General features: G+C 34.3%; 3 protein-coding genes across 6 annotated transcripts; 2 read left to right on the forward strand and 1 right to left on the reverse strand.

Moving 5' to 3' along the window:
• The first annotated feature begins 3,576 nt into the window (after positions 1 to 3,576).
• Positions 3,577 to 7,010, forward strand: LOC101258336 (putative receptor-like protein kinase At3g47110). The gene is made up of 2 exons (XM_004234293.5): positions 3,577 to 6,351; positions 6,437 to 7,010. Exons 1-2 carry the CDS (start codon positions 3,651 to 3,653, stop codon positions 6,835 to 6,837), a joined length of 3,102 nt encoding a protein of 1,033 aa, XP_004234341.1. The 5' UTR covers positions 3,577 to 3,650; the 3' UTR covers positions 6,838 to 7,010.
• A 552-nt stretch (positions 7,011 to 7,562) lies between these two features.
• On the forward strand, positions 7,563 to 9,171 carry LOC104646136 (putative F-box/kelch-repeat protein At1g20790). Its single transcript, XM_010319259.4, has 2 exons — positions 7,563 to 8,737; positions 8,941 to 9,171. The coding sequence occupies exons 1-2, from the start codon at positions 7,591 to 7,593 to the stop codon at positions 9,096 to 9,098; spliced, it is 1,305 nt and encodes a 434-aa protein (XP_010317561.1). The 5' UTR covers positions 7,563 to 7,590; the 3' UTR covers positions 9,099 to 9,171.
• A 146-nt stretch (positions 9,172 to 9,317) lies between these two features.
• On the reverse strand, positions 9,318 to 15,969 carry LOC101254874 (CDT1-like protein a, chloroplastic). 4 transcript variants are annotated; one of them, XM_010319250.4, is made up of 9 exons: positions 15,787 to 15,969; positions 14,659 to 14,890; positions 14,457 to 14,576; positions 13,068 to 13,293; positions 11,858 to 12,499; positions 10,744 to 10,945; positions 10,558 to 10,648; positions 9,698 to 9,761; positions 9,318 to 9,533 (listed from the first exon to the last, which is right to left on the reverse strand). In XM_010319250.4, exons 2-8 carry the CDS (start codon positions 14,862 to 14,864, stop codon positions 9,707 to 9,709), a joined length of 1,542 nt encoding a protein of 513 aa, XP_010317552.1. In that variant the 5' UTR covers positions 14,865 to 14,890; positions 15,787 to 15,969; the 3' UTR covers positions 9,318 to 9,533; positions 9,698 to 9,706. The 4 variants fall into 4 exon arrangements, with proteins under 4 accessions (XP_010317552.1, XP_069151309.1, XP_010317553.1 ...); XM_069295208.1 differs by having other exon boundaries at positions 10,744 to 10,939; positions 15,787 to 15,940; XM_010319251.4 differs by having other exon boundaries at positions 10,744 to 10,939; positions 11,858 to 12,502; positions 15,787 to 15,925.
• Between the last annotated feature and the right edge of the window lie 1,344 nt (positions 15,970 to 17,313).

Raw genomic sequence — 17,313 nt, forward strand, 5'->3', positions numbered from 1 at the left:
CCTGCAATTCCATAACATATGTAGTTATTTTTCTCTCTTCTGTTATCGCTTGTTATGTTGAAATTTTGTTTAAATAAAGAGTTTTATTTAAAGGTCTTTATTTAAAGGTAGAGGAAGAAAAAGGTGTCTTTTTAAATGAACGAGTGTCTTTTGGAAACCACTTGTTTTATTTGAATTTAATAACTATTCAATATTAACTTTCATTGCGAATATATTTCTTCGGTTAAATAATAATTATTTTAAATAAAAAGAGTTTTTTTTAAAAAAAAAATGAAACAATGTGTCTTTTGGAAACCACTTATTTTATTTGAATTTAATAACTACTCAATGTTAACTTTTATTGAGAATATATTTCTTCGATTAAATAATAATCATTTTAAATAAAAAGAGTTTTTTAAAAAATAAAAAAAAATTGAAACGATGTGTCTTTCGTTCTCTGGTTATCACTAATTTTCCATTGATTGATAACTTACCGTAATTTTCTACTAATGTGCATTCGAAGAGATTCAACATTATTATTATTATTATAATAATTAACGATTAATATACTCTCCGTCTCTCTCCATCTAATTTTACTGGTCCAAATTTACTTGGAACATCTTTTTAAAAAAAAAATAGATAATTTTAGTATATATTATAAGTTATTAATTTAAAAATAAATAGTATTTAATAGCAAGGATAAAATAAATACAAAATAATAAATTATTCCTTTCCAAACTAGACAAGTAAAATTGACAATTGTTTTTAGTATATTTGCCAGGTAAAGATGCACGGATGAAAACTAATTAATACGAAATGTTTTTTTACTTTTTACTATTAATCAGAATGCCAGTTTTATATTTGTATACAATAAAAAAGTTATATAGTAGGAGTAGTAGTATATGATCGAAGGCCAAAGCTATCACTTCAATTAATTTCTATGAATAGTAAAGTGCAGCACCTAACAACCTAAGGTTGAAAAGATTATTATTTGAATGGAAATAAAAATTAAAGCGCAATATAAAAAATATATCCAATGAATAAAACCATAAATATTGTCATTTATTTTGATCGATTGTACATCTTTCATGATCTTTGTTTATAACGGTAAAATTTTCATTTAGTTTTATTGATTGTATTGAATTCTTTCATGAGCCTTAATTCCTATTTGTAAAGATTGTCATTTATATTAATTGATTGTAATGATTGTTTCCCCCTATCCTTATGCATCCAACCTCTTGATATGGCCATTCAATAATGCTAGAATACTACCATCATCTCTGAGTCAATGAGTCTAGCTTCTTCTCTCTTTGTATCAAAGGCAATCTGTGGATAATCTTCCCCAGAAGTATATCATCATTCAATTCCATAATATATCAATATTGGAATTTTGTTTAAATGAAGATCTAGTTGAAAGAGAATGGAAGAGGGGTTTTATAAATGAAAGGATATGTGGTTTCATTATTTGATAACCACCCGTTTTATTTGAATTCAACGGCTACTTAACGTTAACTTATTTCTTAGTAACCATCCGTTTTATTTGAATTCAACGGCTATTTAACGTTAACTTATTTCTTAGTAACCATCCGTTTTATTTGAATCCAATGGCTACTTAGCGTTAACTTATTTCTTAGTAGCCATCCATTTTATTTGAATTCAACGGCTACTTATCGTTAACTTTTACTGAGAAATAAATTTCTCAGTAACCACCCATTTTATTTGAATCCAACGGCTACTTAACGTTAACTTTTACTGTGAATATATTTCTAAGTAATCATTCATTTTGTTTGAATCCAAAGGCTACTCAATGTTAACTTTTATTGAGAATATATTTCTTTTGTTTAAATGGTAATCTATATCTATATCTATATCTATATTACCTTAAAAGTATGAACTCCTAACTTAAATGTTAAATTACTATAATATTCCTAATGTGACTTTTTCGATAAGTTGCGATTTTTTTCAAAAGGGTTATGAATTATAGTAGGAGTAGTAGTACTTGATCGAAGAGCAAGGATATCGCTTTAATTTCGACTAATAATAAAGTGTAGCACCTAACGATCTAAGGTTGAAAAGATTATTTGAATGGAAAAATAATTAAGGGGCCATAAAAAAAATACAAGATTGTCATTTATTTTGATTAATTGTATAGAAGTCTTTCATGATTCTTATTCATAATTATATAAAGATTGTCATTTATTTTAATTAATTATTTTGATTTTTTTCCTTATCTTTATCTATCCATCTTTTTGTATAAATACCCTATTCGTTATCAATAATATCATCTCTTAACTCTTTTGTAAATTACTTTATATAATTATAGAGCTTACTATTGAAGTTGCATTTCAATGTAAAAGAGTTTTAAAGGTAGAATTGGTAATCCTAAACTTCCCCATATTTTATTGTCAACAAATAAATTGTTACCATCAATATGTTGGCTGAAAATTGTAGGCATCTGAGTTATGGCATGAAATCCAACTGAGAGCCGATACTTTCAGCTCTTTGGTCTTTAGTTCTGTATAAGTAACAGTAGTGTTCTAGCTTTTAATACGAAGAAAGAAGAGGTTATACTAATTAATTGACGGTATTGAGTTTATATCATTGTGTTTGCGTCCATTGTAAAATTTTGAATGGTCGTGATGGCACACCATGATCAATAAACTCGCGATATTTAATTAGTATAGTCTCTTTTTTCTTTGTATGAAAAGCAAGAACACTACCGTCACTTCTGATAGTTTACAAAAAAATATTAATTAGAACCGAAAGTATTGGTTCTCAGTTGGATTTCACGCCATAAAAAGATGAAGCTAAGGATCATGATCATTACTTGAGATATCGTATGCACCAAAATATTTAATGCTTAATTAGCCCTAACTCTTTCGTTGGACGATTGTTGTTTAGTTTTCTTAATTCCCAATATATATAAGTGGATGAAGAAAATCTTAGCTAGTCCATTATCTGTGTATGTTTCAGCTCAATATAGACTGCTTGAATGAAAAATATGCACATACATTGTCCTCTTTTTTTTATAGAACAAGTAGCTAATATCAATATAAGCCATTCAATGTATACTCCAAGACTCAAGTCAATGTCTGTGTTTTATAAATTGAGGAGTAGAAAGTGCCTAATCTTCAAGAAAATATTAGAATATAATTACGATTACATCTGTTCGAACAAGGGCTGCATCAAATATATGACAGGGGTGATAGATATAGCACCAGGGCTAACTCAACCTCAAAAGCGGGGAACATTTCCCAAGTCTATATAAGAAGACCAAAGGATCCATCGCCACTGATGTGAGAAAGGGGTCTTTCATGTGGAATGAGAAATATAGGAACTCCAGTATATCCTATATTGAATCAGTGAATTTATAGAGAAAAGATGGGGAGTTGACTCAAATAGAACAGTTCTACGGTTAGTCAGCCCAACTCTTGATTAAGAAAAAGATTAGTTGATATGTCCTTACCTTGCACCAGAAGTTTGTGACTTTTTCAAGAGCTGAATAATTCTTGCTGCATATTATAAAGAAAAGATTAGGTGAATCAAGCACCAAATTCGTTGTTTTTATGTCATGTATTGATGCTCTAAGCTGTGATGGTGATGGCTTAAAAGTTACAAAAAAAAATACCATTTACAAGGGGTATCCTCTTTTGCTTCTTGACATTTCCAAAATGGAAGTTTTCGTAGCGAGTTTTAATTTCCACGCCTTTCTAGCTATCCATGCTGTGTTTCTTGTGTTCTTATTCTCATTTTCTCTCCAACATGCTGCATCAGCTGCTTTTCTTGGCAATGAAACTGATAAACTTGCCTTACTTGGATTCAAGTCCCAAATAACTGAGGATCCATCAAGAGTTTTTGTCTCTTGGAATGATTCTGTTCCTTTCTGTCAGTGGACTGGAGTAAAATGTGGCCTGAGACACGTAAGAGTCATCCGTTTGAATCTCAAAGGGCTGAGGCTGGCAGGTACTATCTCAGATCATCTTGGAAATCTCTCTTTTCTCAATTCTCTTGACCTTGCAGAAAATGCCTTCCATGACAAAATTCCTCAACAACTCGGCAGGCTGCCAAGGCTTCAATACCTGAATTTGAGTTTTAACTATCTAACAGGAGAAATTCCAGTTAATCTATCACATTGTGTGAAACTCAAGAGCCTTGTCCTGGAACAAAACACTCTAGTGGGAAAGATTCCTTACCAAGTTGGATCTTTAACGAAGTTAGTGAAATTGTACCTCAGAAATAACAACCTGACAGGAATCATTCCAGGTTCTATTGGAAATCTTACATCTCTAGAGGAGCTGTATTTATCGTACAACAATCTAGAGGGAGAAGTGACAGCTTCTTTAGCTCGATTAACCAAGTTGAGGCTTCTTGGACTGTCAGTAAATAGCTTATCTGGGGAGTTCCCTCCTCCATTGTACAATTTGTCATCCCTGGAACTTATATCACTTTCCCTTAACAACTTTTCTGGTAATCTCAGATCCGATTTAGGCAACTATTTCCCTAATCTCCAGATACTTTACTTGGCAAACTGTCAATTCATTGGTTCCATACCATCCTCTTTGGCCAATGCTTCCAAGTTGCTAGAGCTTGATTTTCCTGTAAACAATTTCACTGGAAATATACCTAAGAGTTTTGGTAACTTGCGGAATTTGTTGTGGCTCAATGTTTGGAGTAATCGTCTTGGATATGGTAAGCATGATGACCTTGACTTTGTAAATTCTCTTACCAACTGCAGCAGCCTACAAATGCTCCATTTTGGAAGCAATCAGTTTGGAGGTACATTACCCCATTCAGTAGGCAACCTTTCTAGCCAGTTACAACGCTTACTTTTCTCCGAAAACAGAATTGGTGGAAGCATACCAAGGGAGATATCAAACCTGGTGAATTTGAATCTACTCGACATTGGCTCCAACAATTTTATAGGTAGTATTCCAGATTCTATTGGAAGAGTTATAAACTTGGGAGCTCTCAACTTGGGTAACAATCTCTTGACAGGGGTAATCCCTTTTTCAATAGGAAACCTCACTGAACTCGTCTATCTTTATTTGGGACTTAACAGGTTAGAGGGTAACATACCTTCAACATTGGGAAACTGTAACCAACTGCTAAGATTAGGATTTTCTGAAAACAATCTGACAGGAACTATACCACAACAACTTTTTGCGCTCTCATCCCTCACAGATATTTTAGCATCTTATAACTCTTTGACTGGTGAGTTACCGGTGTATATTGGTAACTGGAGTCATCTTACTTACCTTGATTTTTCTCACAACAACCTTTCGGGTATGATTCCACAAACACTTGGAAAATGCTTGGCATTGGGGGAGATTTATATGAAGGGAAACTCTCTCCAAGGAACCATTCCCAATTTAGAAGATCTGCCAGATCTCCAATCCTTGGATCTTTCCCTAAATAACCTATCAGGGCCAATCCCTCACTTTATTGCAAATCTTACTTCTTTACACTACTTGAACTTATCTTTTAACAATCTAGAGGGTGAGGTTCCTGTCACCGGAATATTTTCAAATTTGAGCGCAGATGTATTAAGTGGAAACTCCAAGCTTTGTGGTGGGATTCAAGAGCTTCATTTACAGTCTTGTGTTTATCAAAAGACACGGAAGAAGCATGTGCTTGCTCTCAAGTTTATTTTGACAATTGTTTTTGCTGCTTCATTTTCAATCCTATCCTTGTTATTAGTTTTCCTTTGTTGGAGAAGAAATTTGAACAATCAACCAGCACCGGAAGATAGGTCTAAATCTGCGCATTTCTACCCCAATATTTCGTATGAAGAGCTCCGCACTGCAACAGGTGGATTTTCTTCTGAAAATCTTATTGGCTCTGGCAGTTTTGGAACTGTTTATAAGGGAACTTTTCCCTCTGATGGAACGGTCGTTGCTGTGAAGGTACTCAAACTCCAGCATGAAGGTGCTTCAAAAAGCTTCTTAGCAGAATGCCAAGCATTGAGAAACATAAGGCACCGGAACCTTGTCAAGGTCATCAGTGTATGCTCAAGTTCTGATTTCAACGGAAATGACTTTAAAGCTTTAGTCTTTCAGTTCATGCCAAAAGGGAACTTGGACGAATGGCTACATCCAGAAAATGAGATGCATGAGAAGAGTAGCTTGACCATACTTCAGAGAATGAACATCATAATAGATGTGGCCTCTGCACTTCATTATCTTCATCATGAGTGCCAAACACCCATGATTCACTGTGATATAAAACCACAGAACATTCTTCTTGACGAAGATCTCACCGCTCATTTGGGTGATTTTGGTTTGGTGAGACTCGTTCCTGAATTCAGTAATGAATCGGTTCTACATCAGTTTAGCTCACTTGGAGTTCTAGGAACCATTGGCTATGCAGCTCCAGGTAATGTTTATATGTAAACAAAAACTATGAATATATATATGACAATAGTGGTTTATTTATAAGCTGATCAATTTGCTTGTTGCAGAATACGGCATGGGTAGTAAGGTCTCCATTGTAGGAGACATGTACAGTTTTGGTATCCTAATATTGGAGATATTCACTGGAAGAAGACCCACAGACACTTTGTTCCAAGCAAGCTCTACCCTCCACCACTTTGTCGAAACAGCATTGCCAGAGAAAGTTACGGAGATTCTAGACAAAACAGCTTTTCAAGATGAGATGAGTAAAGCAACCTGCCTCGAAGAATACTGGGGCAATATCAAGAAAGAACAGATGGAATGCTTGGTTGGCATACTCGAGATCGGTGTTGCATGTTCAGCTGAATCCCCAAGAGACAGATTGACCATGACACAAGTTTACAGTAAGTTGACACTAATAAGAGAAAAATTCTACAAAGGGCAGATTGAGGCACCAAGCTATAAGTGAAAGCATAGGATTTGATCTACAATGGTTTAAATTCTGCCTACTTGGTAAGAATGCTTACCTTCTGTCTATTTGGTAAGCAGAAGAACTAAGATAGGATCAGATTTCTTATTACTTCGCTACTGTTTGGTCATACATTTCCAAATATTCTTGGTAAATATTATTTTGGGAGAAAATTTGACCATGTGTTTAGTCAAATATTTGGAAAATATATTTCACTTTTTTAGATAAATATGATTTAAACCCATAAATGTTAAAAAAAACTATCAAAACTGACCATAAGTTTGTATTACAAGTCAATTGGATCTTCGTTGCAACAAATAACAAGTAGTGCCCATGACACTAGATCAATGTAGTAGTTTGGAGTGAGTACAAGCATCATTCCATACATCATGAAGTAGATAAAACAAATGATTTTGTTACCCTAAGCCGATTGTTTATCATTTTCATCAACAACCATATCATTACTTTCATAATATTCACGTAAAGAATTATGCAATATAATCTTAACAACTACTATAGAGGGTGTTTTTGTAAAAGATAAAAGTTTCGTGTAAAATTTCAATTTCCAAAAGAACCCAAATAATTCAAACTGACTATTATTGCACAGGCGGTAACAGTTACGTAGAAGTTGGATTCAAAAAAGAACGGTTGGAAACTGAAAGGACATATCCTTTCATAAAAGAATGAAACCTTCAGCCTTTTGGTTATAAATATGACATTTTGTTTACACAAACTAATGTGAAGGAAGAAAATATGGCAAATACTTCAAAACCTGATGTCGATGTTCTTAGAGTGATTATGTCCCGTATGCCTTTGAAAGTAATTGTTCAATATAAACTTCTATCAACGGAAGTTAGAAATTTGATTTCTCATGATGCTGAGTTTGCCCAAATTTTGTCCAAACGTTATAAAGACTCTTCTACACAACTCATCTATACAGTGTATAATGGGTGGTCAGAACGAAATAGTTTCTACAAAATCTCCTTAGACCCAATCACTCAATCTGTGTCGACTATACCCGATGAAGTTGATATTTTGGCCTCATGTAATGGTCTCATTCTCATTGACTTTGAAATAGTTAGTCGTTACTGTGTTTTCAATCCCATTACTGGAGAGCACCAATTAATACCATACCCAAATGCTTTGCCAAATAACAATATTGAAAGGACTGGCCTCGCGGTTGAGTACCCGAAAGCAGATCGCTACAAATTGGTAACCATCAGTAAGTTGGAGGAAAATTCCAACTTGTTCTACAAGTTTCGCCTACTTTCATCACAGCAACCAGGCATGTGGCGCGAAATCCAACTGAGGACTCCTTTTGTATCATTTTGTGTTGGTAGTCCACATGTTTATTGGGGTGATTCTCTGTACTGGCTCAGAAAGGACGGTAGTGTTCTAGCATTTGATACTAAGAGAGAAGAGGCTACACTAATTGACCGTCCTGAGTTTCTGGACAGGGATTATGGTAAAATTTTCAGTGGTCAGGATTTATGGATAGGGACAGCGCGAGGTTTACTTACCCTTGTATGCATTTTCAGAACGTGCATAGTCATTGCTAATTTTGACAGTGTAAACAGATGTTGGATGGCTCCCCGCACTATGGACAACTTTGTTTTAAATGAGCAAGGCAGTTTGAATGGCTGTCCAGTCTGGATCGATAGCAAGTGTGTGTCTTTTCTGGTACAGAATCCCCAGGCACGGCATTATGATCTATACGAGTATGATACTAATACCAACACGTACCAAAATGTTGCAGCGTTGAACAGATTCAATGCTCGCATGTATTGCTACCATCCAACGTTAGCTTCTGTCCATAGCACACCCGACAATGATGTAGCGGTTGATAAACAGGAGTATATTGCTGAAAATTTGAATGATATTAAAAGATTTATCATCGAAGGTACCAGTTAGTTTCAATTCAATTATTTTAGTTCGTGTGATGTTTCCTTCCAAATTTATATGTCAACTGGGCGAATGGACATTTTCATAAAAATATTGTGTATGACTTTGGTGGTGTTTTCTAATTTGTAGGACTGATTTTATACTTGAAACAAGTTAAAATAATTCTTATTCTTCTCAAATTTTGTATATAATTTTGTCCAGGTATTCCCATTGAAGAAGAATCATCCTCATCATCATCATCATCATCAGAGGAAGAAGCATTTGAAGATGAAGGAGGAGAATTTGAAGATGAAGAAGAAGCATTTGAAGGAGAAGAATTTGGAGGAGAAGAAGAAGCAGGAGGAGGAGGAGACGATTGAGGGCATAGTTAAATTATGTAATAGCCGTAGTTTCCTATATGCATTTTTAGTAAAAACTTCTTTCTTTTTTTTAGCATCGCCATGTAAATTTGGCAATCTTCATTTATAATATGATTGATAAAAGTACATATTAGAAAATTTTGTGCAAGTATAAGAAAGAACAAAATGTAAATTTTTCATGTAGGAAGGAGTAAAAGGCAATATGACGAGAAGAAAATGTTGATCAATCAATCAATCAATTACTTGAGCAATGATATACAACAAATCTTCTGCATCTTAAATGCAAACAACCTGCTCTTGCAATCATCATTGATACTCTCTACTTTAGAAAAAAATACAATACTAATCTATGCACTCGCTACATTGTTGTAGACATAACCATCACCCTCCCTTGTCTTCAATACTCCATGAATGCATCAAATTCTCGTATATACTCTGAAAGAAAATGATAAATCATCACATGCTCGCAGAGAAAAGCATCAAAGAGTCTTCACAGCACATCTAAGCGTTGGGATAGTTTGTGTTCCCCCTTCTATTTGTAAGTGAGTATAGCAATGCAATTTTTTTCTTTATAACAATAGCAGTGCATGGATACAAACCTTGAACCATCATACACCTACAACCCTTTCGCAGACAGAGTTCAAGTCCGACGCTTTCTTGATACTGCACCCAGAAAAAAACAATCATGTTCACCAAAAAAAGTCATGCAAATTAACAATTATTTTCTCCACCAAAAGGAGTCATGCAAATTAACATTCTCCAAAAGTTAATGCTACTCTTAACTATAAAAAGTTATTCAAGTGAACAGTATCCAATGTTTATTGGTTTATGGTTGTCTCTCCACGACAATCCTTGACCATAATGATAGTGCTAGAATTTAATGATAGCTTAAATGTCAATCAAGAAGAGTTAAAACTCCAAGCGAATCATTAAAATTACTTATAGAATATTTTTATAACTTTGTAATTGTTGAAAGTCATTATTATATGACAATTGACTAGGCATCCGAATTTCAAAGAGTAGGAAACTTCCTTGTTTCCTCTCAAACTCCATATAAGGAGCCCTCTTAAACATTGTTAACCAACAAATCAACAAAATCTTAGTCTCGTTTCTCTCTTCACAGGGTGAATAACTAAAAGGTTTGTGCAAAACAGATACCAGGAAACAGCAGCTGAAGTGCTGTTACCAAGCCATTGAGCAACTATCAATGCAACAACATTGACCCTACCTTTTAAAAACCAAATTTCAACAATATAATATGGATAAAGATTTTCAAGGATAAGCGTCTGCGCATGAAATCACCTAAATATCAGTGGAAAATTAGATTCTGTTGAGAAAATCCCTGTGGAGACTGATCCTGAGACCCCTCTAAAACAGAAAAAAAAATCCCACCACACCATGCTCCTTCACATAGTAATATCAGAACAAAATCCAGTACAATGTTTTACACCATAGATACCTGTACAGAAGGTCTCCAGTGGAAGCAGACTCCTTAGAGAGCCAATCTGGAACTAACCTTTCAAGAAGTTCTATCTGCCCTTCCACATCAACTACATGAAGACAAAATACATTTAACTCTATCATAAAGAAGATGAAAATCAGTCGGCAAAAATTAGAAAAAAATGGATACAGCTTTTGACCATACTGTTCTCATCAATATCAAAGTCATGCACTATGATCTTGTGAACAAGTTCCACTTTAGTCATTGATCGACAGCCAACAGATTGAAAAATGCGGTGAATAAGACGAACGAGATCGGATAAACTGAAGGATTCCTGCCGGACTGCAGTTAAATGACTTTGATAAATCTTCTCTTCCTTGCTAAAGGAGCAACTCTTTTTCTGAACCTACCCAGAAGATTCACAATTAATTTCATGGTAAACATATCAATAAAGCAAGTGAAAAATGTTGAGGCAACTTTTCGATTTCCTTTTCACCTTTGAATATATGCTAAGTAGACATAAAGCAACTCAATCATACACCTGAATGATGGCAATCCCATTTAACCAGGGGTGTCTAAGATGAATGAAAACTTATGTATATATAATTGGAATTTTTTTCTGTAGAGAACCATGTGTGGGTTCTTCACCTTAGAATACCACTTAAACATTGGGGAAACTTATATCAACATATTATCATTGTATGAAAACTGATGTATCCACCATTTAATAGTGTTCTCACTTTCTTGTCACAAGGCAATAGTGTTTTCACTTGCTACTTTCTATTACTTATCTCTGGCTGTTCTTGTACGTGACTTTTGTGAGCCATCACATATTGTTTGCGGGGAGGGGGTAAGTTATTGATCCAGTACCAGGGACTTGATTCTGCCTAAAATTGATATTTAAAAAGATTCCACCTAAATCACTAAACCTTACCCTTCTTTTACTTTGCACGAAAGTATTAACTCCAATGTTTTGACCAGTAAATCACACCCATAGATGCGCAACAAGATACTTCTACTAATACCAAATAGCCAACCAGAAAATTGATGCCCAAATTAGCATATTACTTAGCAGCTTATACAAAAGAGAGCGGAAGGAAATATCTTGACAGCAAAAATTGACTACAGCATTAAAGAAAAAAAATATCTTAAACTAGTCAAAGATAGTGTATGTCACCATTTAGAGACTAAATGAGTGAAGAGAAACACAGGTAATCCCTGGGTAAGCTATTGAGTGCGCACATTAATATCAGAAGATTCTTTGTGGCTTAACTAAATGTAAGAACATCTAAGAACTTCTCCAGGTAATAAATGGTACCTCATTAGGGCATATATCAGCATCAACATGATCTTCCTTTGACATAGTCTTCTTTTCTGTGTTAAGGTCATGATGTTGTTCTATACTTCCAGAAATCAAATCTGAAGACATCTCTTCGCCAGCCAATGTGGAAAAATCTAATGACCTTTTGACAGTTAAATTCAGAACAACAGACTCTTGATCTGTCATTTTCTTGTGCTTGTCTTCAGTAATTGGAACCGATCTCTTTGGTGTTGGTTGAGCAGGTGTTTCAAGCATTATTTCACTCTCAGGCAGAATCTTCTGAGGAGTTCTTTCATTTTCAACCAAACTACAACCAGGTATAGGTTGGCACTCTTCAACATTGTTCAGGTTGATAGAAGATTTGGATAACTCAGGAGATGTCCTTTTAGAGCCAAGTTCCCGATTCAATGTACACTCAGACTCACAAGGTGAGCATGTGGACAAAGGTACCGAGAACTGATCTATTTTTGCAAAAGCCGTTTGCCGAGAAAAGCGTGGACTGAAGGATGGACAGAGATGGGATGATGATAATGATTTGGATTCACGAGAACTTGATAAATCCAAAGGCAAGTCTGCATTGCTAGTGAGGCATCTTTGGTTAAAAGGGTCAGGAAGTATGGCTTCAGGAATGTCACAATCCTGCTTACATTAGAAAATGAAAATCTCAGAGTATATATATATATGATGTAATCAACTTAGTTGCACAAATAAAGATGTATGATCTGTGTCTTGACTTCCAAATAGTGTGATACCACTCATTCTAAGCTTCAAAAAACAACTTAAAGAGCAAATTATTTCAAGAAAGTGTTATAGCAAGACCAAAACCTAATACACAGAATTATAAACACTGTTCAGGATTAAGACAACTCATATCCATCCAAATAAAGAAATCCTTTGCAACAATAGCTCCTCATAAAATACCCAATAAGAACCTAATAAATCAGCAACAGAAATTATGTGACATTGCGATAAATATTTTTGATCAATTAGCTTTATCTGGTTATGAAACAGCAACTTTTTCATGCATCAGAGGAGAAAAATTCTATGCACACGTGGAACCAAAGAAAAATAAGTAGGGTATTTTTCAATTAGATACAACTGTTTACTGAAGCACCAGATTCCACATATCCAATTCCTAATCGCGTCAAGACTAATTTGAAGAATTCTTCCGGAAATAGTCAAATAACAAAACTTTAAGGGTCATTACCTGAGCATGTTTGCGGAAAAAATTCATAAGCCTGGATGCAAAAAGACTGTTGAGGGTCATAAACTTCGAGTGTTCTTGGTGATCTTCCACAACATCAAAATGCAAGGTAATATTAACATCTGGCTTCATACACATGGTCTTCGCATCATGTACAAGTAGTTTATCTATCTGGATGGCTTCAGGAACTATGTACTTTATCTGTGCGAGATGCTTGTGTGTGAATTTTCTGACAAAAGGAAGTAGCGGAATATAAACTTAATTGTTGAAATATGTTCCAACTATCGACTGAGAATGATGATGATACCAATATACTCGTATATGATACATTTTATGGATGCAATTAGTGGACAGTAGATTTACTAATGAATTGAAACTGATAGCACTTGCAACCTCATAAAATCCACATCAACACTACGTCTCAGTTCTAGGCAAATTTGAACCCACTTTACCACCCTTCCAAAGCTCAGTTTCATAAAATCCATATGTTTCCAACAAAAGCAGGACAAAGTATCACAAAAGAAAGTCATAATAATTTACTTCCTACAACTTTTTATAATTTAACGGGAAAATCTGTGTAAAACAACTAACAAACCAAAGGGATCTCCTTGACCCGCCAATGCTTACAAGTGAGCTAGTTGGTCTTGGTAATAGAACAAACATCAGGCATCCCAGTCACGTGGCTCAGTCAACAAACAACTGTAATATACATAATGCTCTAGTTCCTTTGAAAATCACAATTTTTCACAGATTAAAAGCAAGTACCTCCCAAGCTTTTCTTTTCAGTAAATGTTGCTATTTGCAACACCAAAGATTTACTATTCCGCAGCAACGCATATTATGTGTCTCACTAATAATACTAATTGAGAGATGAATCAGAAAAGATTCTTTAGACTAATGAAAGTTCAATGAACGGATTTAGGTGGCATTTGTTTCCAAAAAGTGTTGGAAGTTTTTTTTTTTCAACCACACTATTAGAGAATGATGTTTGGTGAAACAAAATTCACCTGGTTTTGAAACAAATGACAATTAACAGTTTCAAATTGTTATTAACAAAAACTCGATGCTTCAAGGCATTGATCCAAAAACATGGATTGGATGATTCTAAAAGAAGAGATATGTACAAGGGCTTGAAGAAGGTTATATCATTCATGTAATGATAACATGTTTTACTAGCTTCAGGACACTTTTTGTTTTGATTTTCTCAAGAATAATAACCAGATAGAGAGCTGTCACCATCAAGAAAAAATTGCAGAGGTAAGACCAATCATCAATTACCACATGCAGGACAGAGATTTTGAGAATAGAACAGATATAAAAGGAAATCCATTCTGATAAGATAGTCAAGAAAAAATAGTAATGAGAAGATGAGGTTGGAAACCACCCAGCTACCTTCCTGTCAGTACTTCAACCTGACTGGACACGTTCTGAAAAGTAGGCGCCCGTTTTCGTAGATTAAGCAACCTCAGCGAGCAAAGAATGCGATCAAATAACTCTGACAAGTTTCTGTATCTGAAGATCAATACATACTCACTGTTAGAGTTAGAAAACATTACATGGATAAACTTGTAATCTAGCTTGAGGAGGAGCAGACTTTTCAGGAAGCTCAGCAGTATCTATTTCATGGGCAATGTGTGATTGCTCATTCTTTCTCGCTGGTGTCAAAGATGAAAATTCTGTTGCAACTCCAGAGTCCCCCCTCTTCTGCAAGGGTAAAGGAGATAGAACACTTGACTTCTCTGTCTGATTTTTTACATCCACAACTCCTTCTTCAGCAATTACGGCATCTGTTTTCTCCATGTTTTAATACAAAGAGCAGAACAAACCTGGAAGAAGAAATCTCGTGTTAGAAGCACCTTTACATTAGGTTAAAAATAATTCAAAAAAAATCATATGAGAGCCTACTGCCTTAATCTAATGCAAGGACATTGTACAACACATTAACAACATGTAAAAGTGGATGTATCCACTAAACTGAACTGAGAACAGCATAAAACTAATGGAAACATTCAGTAAAACAACCAGTATAAGTGTTTGCTACATAACGAAGTTGATTGTCCAGAGACCAACCCAATGAAATAAAAAGCCTACTGGTGACAAATTTTCTTTGGAGAACTATCTACATGAAGCTGATAGGCTCCTATACATGAACAGAGTAAAGCATAATCAAGATTCAAGACACAATTCAGTTTAAAAGAAATGAAAATCAAACAGTAAACACAAACATAGTTAGGAAGACAAAGAGTAGCTGTGAGCTACAATTTCACAAAATTGGATTACAACCAAAATCCCACACCATTCTTGTGGAGTAGGTTCAATGTAAGCTTTCTCTTTTTTATTCTACTAGCACAGCGACTTACTATGTTAAACAAATTGACAACACAAATTAAAACTCAAAAAGAAAAATAGGTCCCCAGTATGAACAGCTACAATGAAACCAAAATTTATAACCCTTTCATTTCGAAACATTACATCTTTGGCATAACAGTACGTGCATACATAAATTACTCTTCAGTACAGTAATTCAAAGTTATTTCCCTCAATTTTCTTAATCCGTCTTCTCAACACTTACTCCCAGCGAAAGAACATAACCAACTGATCTTCAAATTCATAAGTAAACTATGGTTGCCATGAACTGTTTTACCCAGTAATGACAAAAGTAAAATTTAACCTAAAATGGTCCGACTAAGCTTAAGAAGTAAAAAAATGGAGAAACCGTCACCTTCAAATCTAGTTCAGGAATATGAATCGGCTCTTTCAACTATCGAATTTGCAGATCACCAAAAGCGATTAGAAGAATCAGTCAATCAATTTTTGGAAACCCTAGTGTCGAAATTTTATTTTTTTTCCGTTGTGAGAGGAGGGAAAGAGCTGTTGGATCTACATTCAAAAATCTACTCGTTATAAAACTTTGGGCTAAAAGGCCCACAGAATGTTATAATTCTGGCCCGTTGGGCCTTCCCCTATGCAGGATGTCATCTTAATTTAAGAAAGTTCTCCAAAAATGCTGTGACGCTAAATCTTCAAGTTGTTCAAATATATACAAGTTTTATTATTAATTCTAACTTGTTATTTTATCTATTCTAATTTATATGAGTTAGTTTTATTTGACAGAATGAAGATTGGAAAAAAAAAGATTTTTAAAATTTGTAATCTAAAATGAGTAATAAAAATATTTTACATTCATGTGGCTAGAAATTACTTATAAAGCTTAATAGACATTTTTAAAGTTAAATGATGACTAAATATAAAAATACAGAGTATTTCTTTTTTAACTGATTAAAAATGAAAATAAGCCAAACAAATTGTGACGGTTAAAATAATATTTTTATCAAAAGGAAATTTAACAAATTACTATGAGAAAACAAACCAAAAATTTGTTTCAACTTGAAGATTAACCTCCATATTTATCAATTTAATAAAGTTTTAACTCATCCAAATTTTACTCAACTACTATTAAACACCCTTACGTGGAGCAAACAAAGTAACAGGATAATTACTGAAACACCCTTTTCTTTTCTAATAAACTTATGTAGAAAATAAATGAATTAAAAAGAAAAAAGGTCAATTCCTGAAGAATTCCCCAAACGCCACGTACAATCGAAAATCGAAAATGGAAATAGAAAAATATATTATTATTTTCCATTTCCTTTCCATCTCTATCCAAATTGCTATCATCAATAAATGGGCTCACCAAGAATAGGAAAGAACCAATATAGTTTTGTTTTTGCTTCTTTTAGTTAATAGTTTGATTGTTATGTTATCTGCAGCCATTTATTAGGGTTATATTTATATGCATATTCTCTATATAATATATGAGAGTTATAATATCAAAAACAAAATCGAGTATCCAGTAGCTCGGAGGTGGACCTACATGTATGGTGTCATTTAAAGATATACGTATATATAGATGATTTCTTTTAAAAGAATAGTATATGTGTGTGTAAATAGTTTAAGAAATAGTGATATTTTTAAGAGAAATTTTTACATATAGCCATTTAAAAATAATTAATTACTCTCCGTAGCTATAGTTTGATAATTACAATTTGTAGCTACATGTTAGATGGAGGAAAGAGGCGAGCGAGACTGGGAGAGAGAGGAGAGAGGTGAGAGGTGAGAGAGAGGGGGAAAAGAGTGGGAGAAAGGTGAATTGTATATGTATATTGGTTAGATAATTTTATATTATACATATGTAGTTGTATATATGGCAAGAGAGATTGGGGAGGGATGAGAGAGGCGAGCGAGACTG

Source organism: Solanum lycopersicum, chromosome 3 (assembly GCF_036512215.1).
Source record: "Solanum lycopersicum chromosome 3, SLM_r2.1".
In the NCBI taxonomy this organism is placed as follows: domain Eukaryota; kingdom Viridiplantae; phylum Streptophyta; class Magnoliopsida; order Solanales; family Solanaceae; genus Solanum; species Solanum lycopersicum.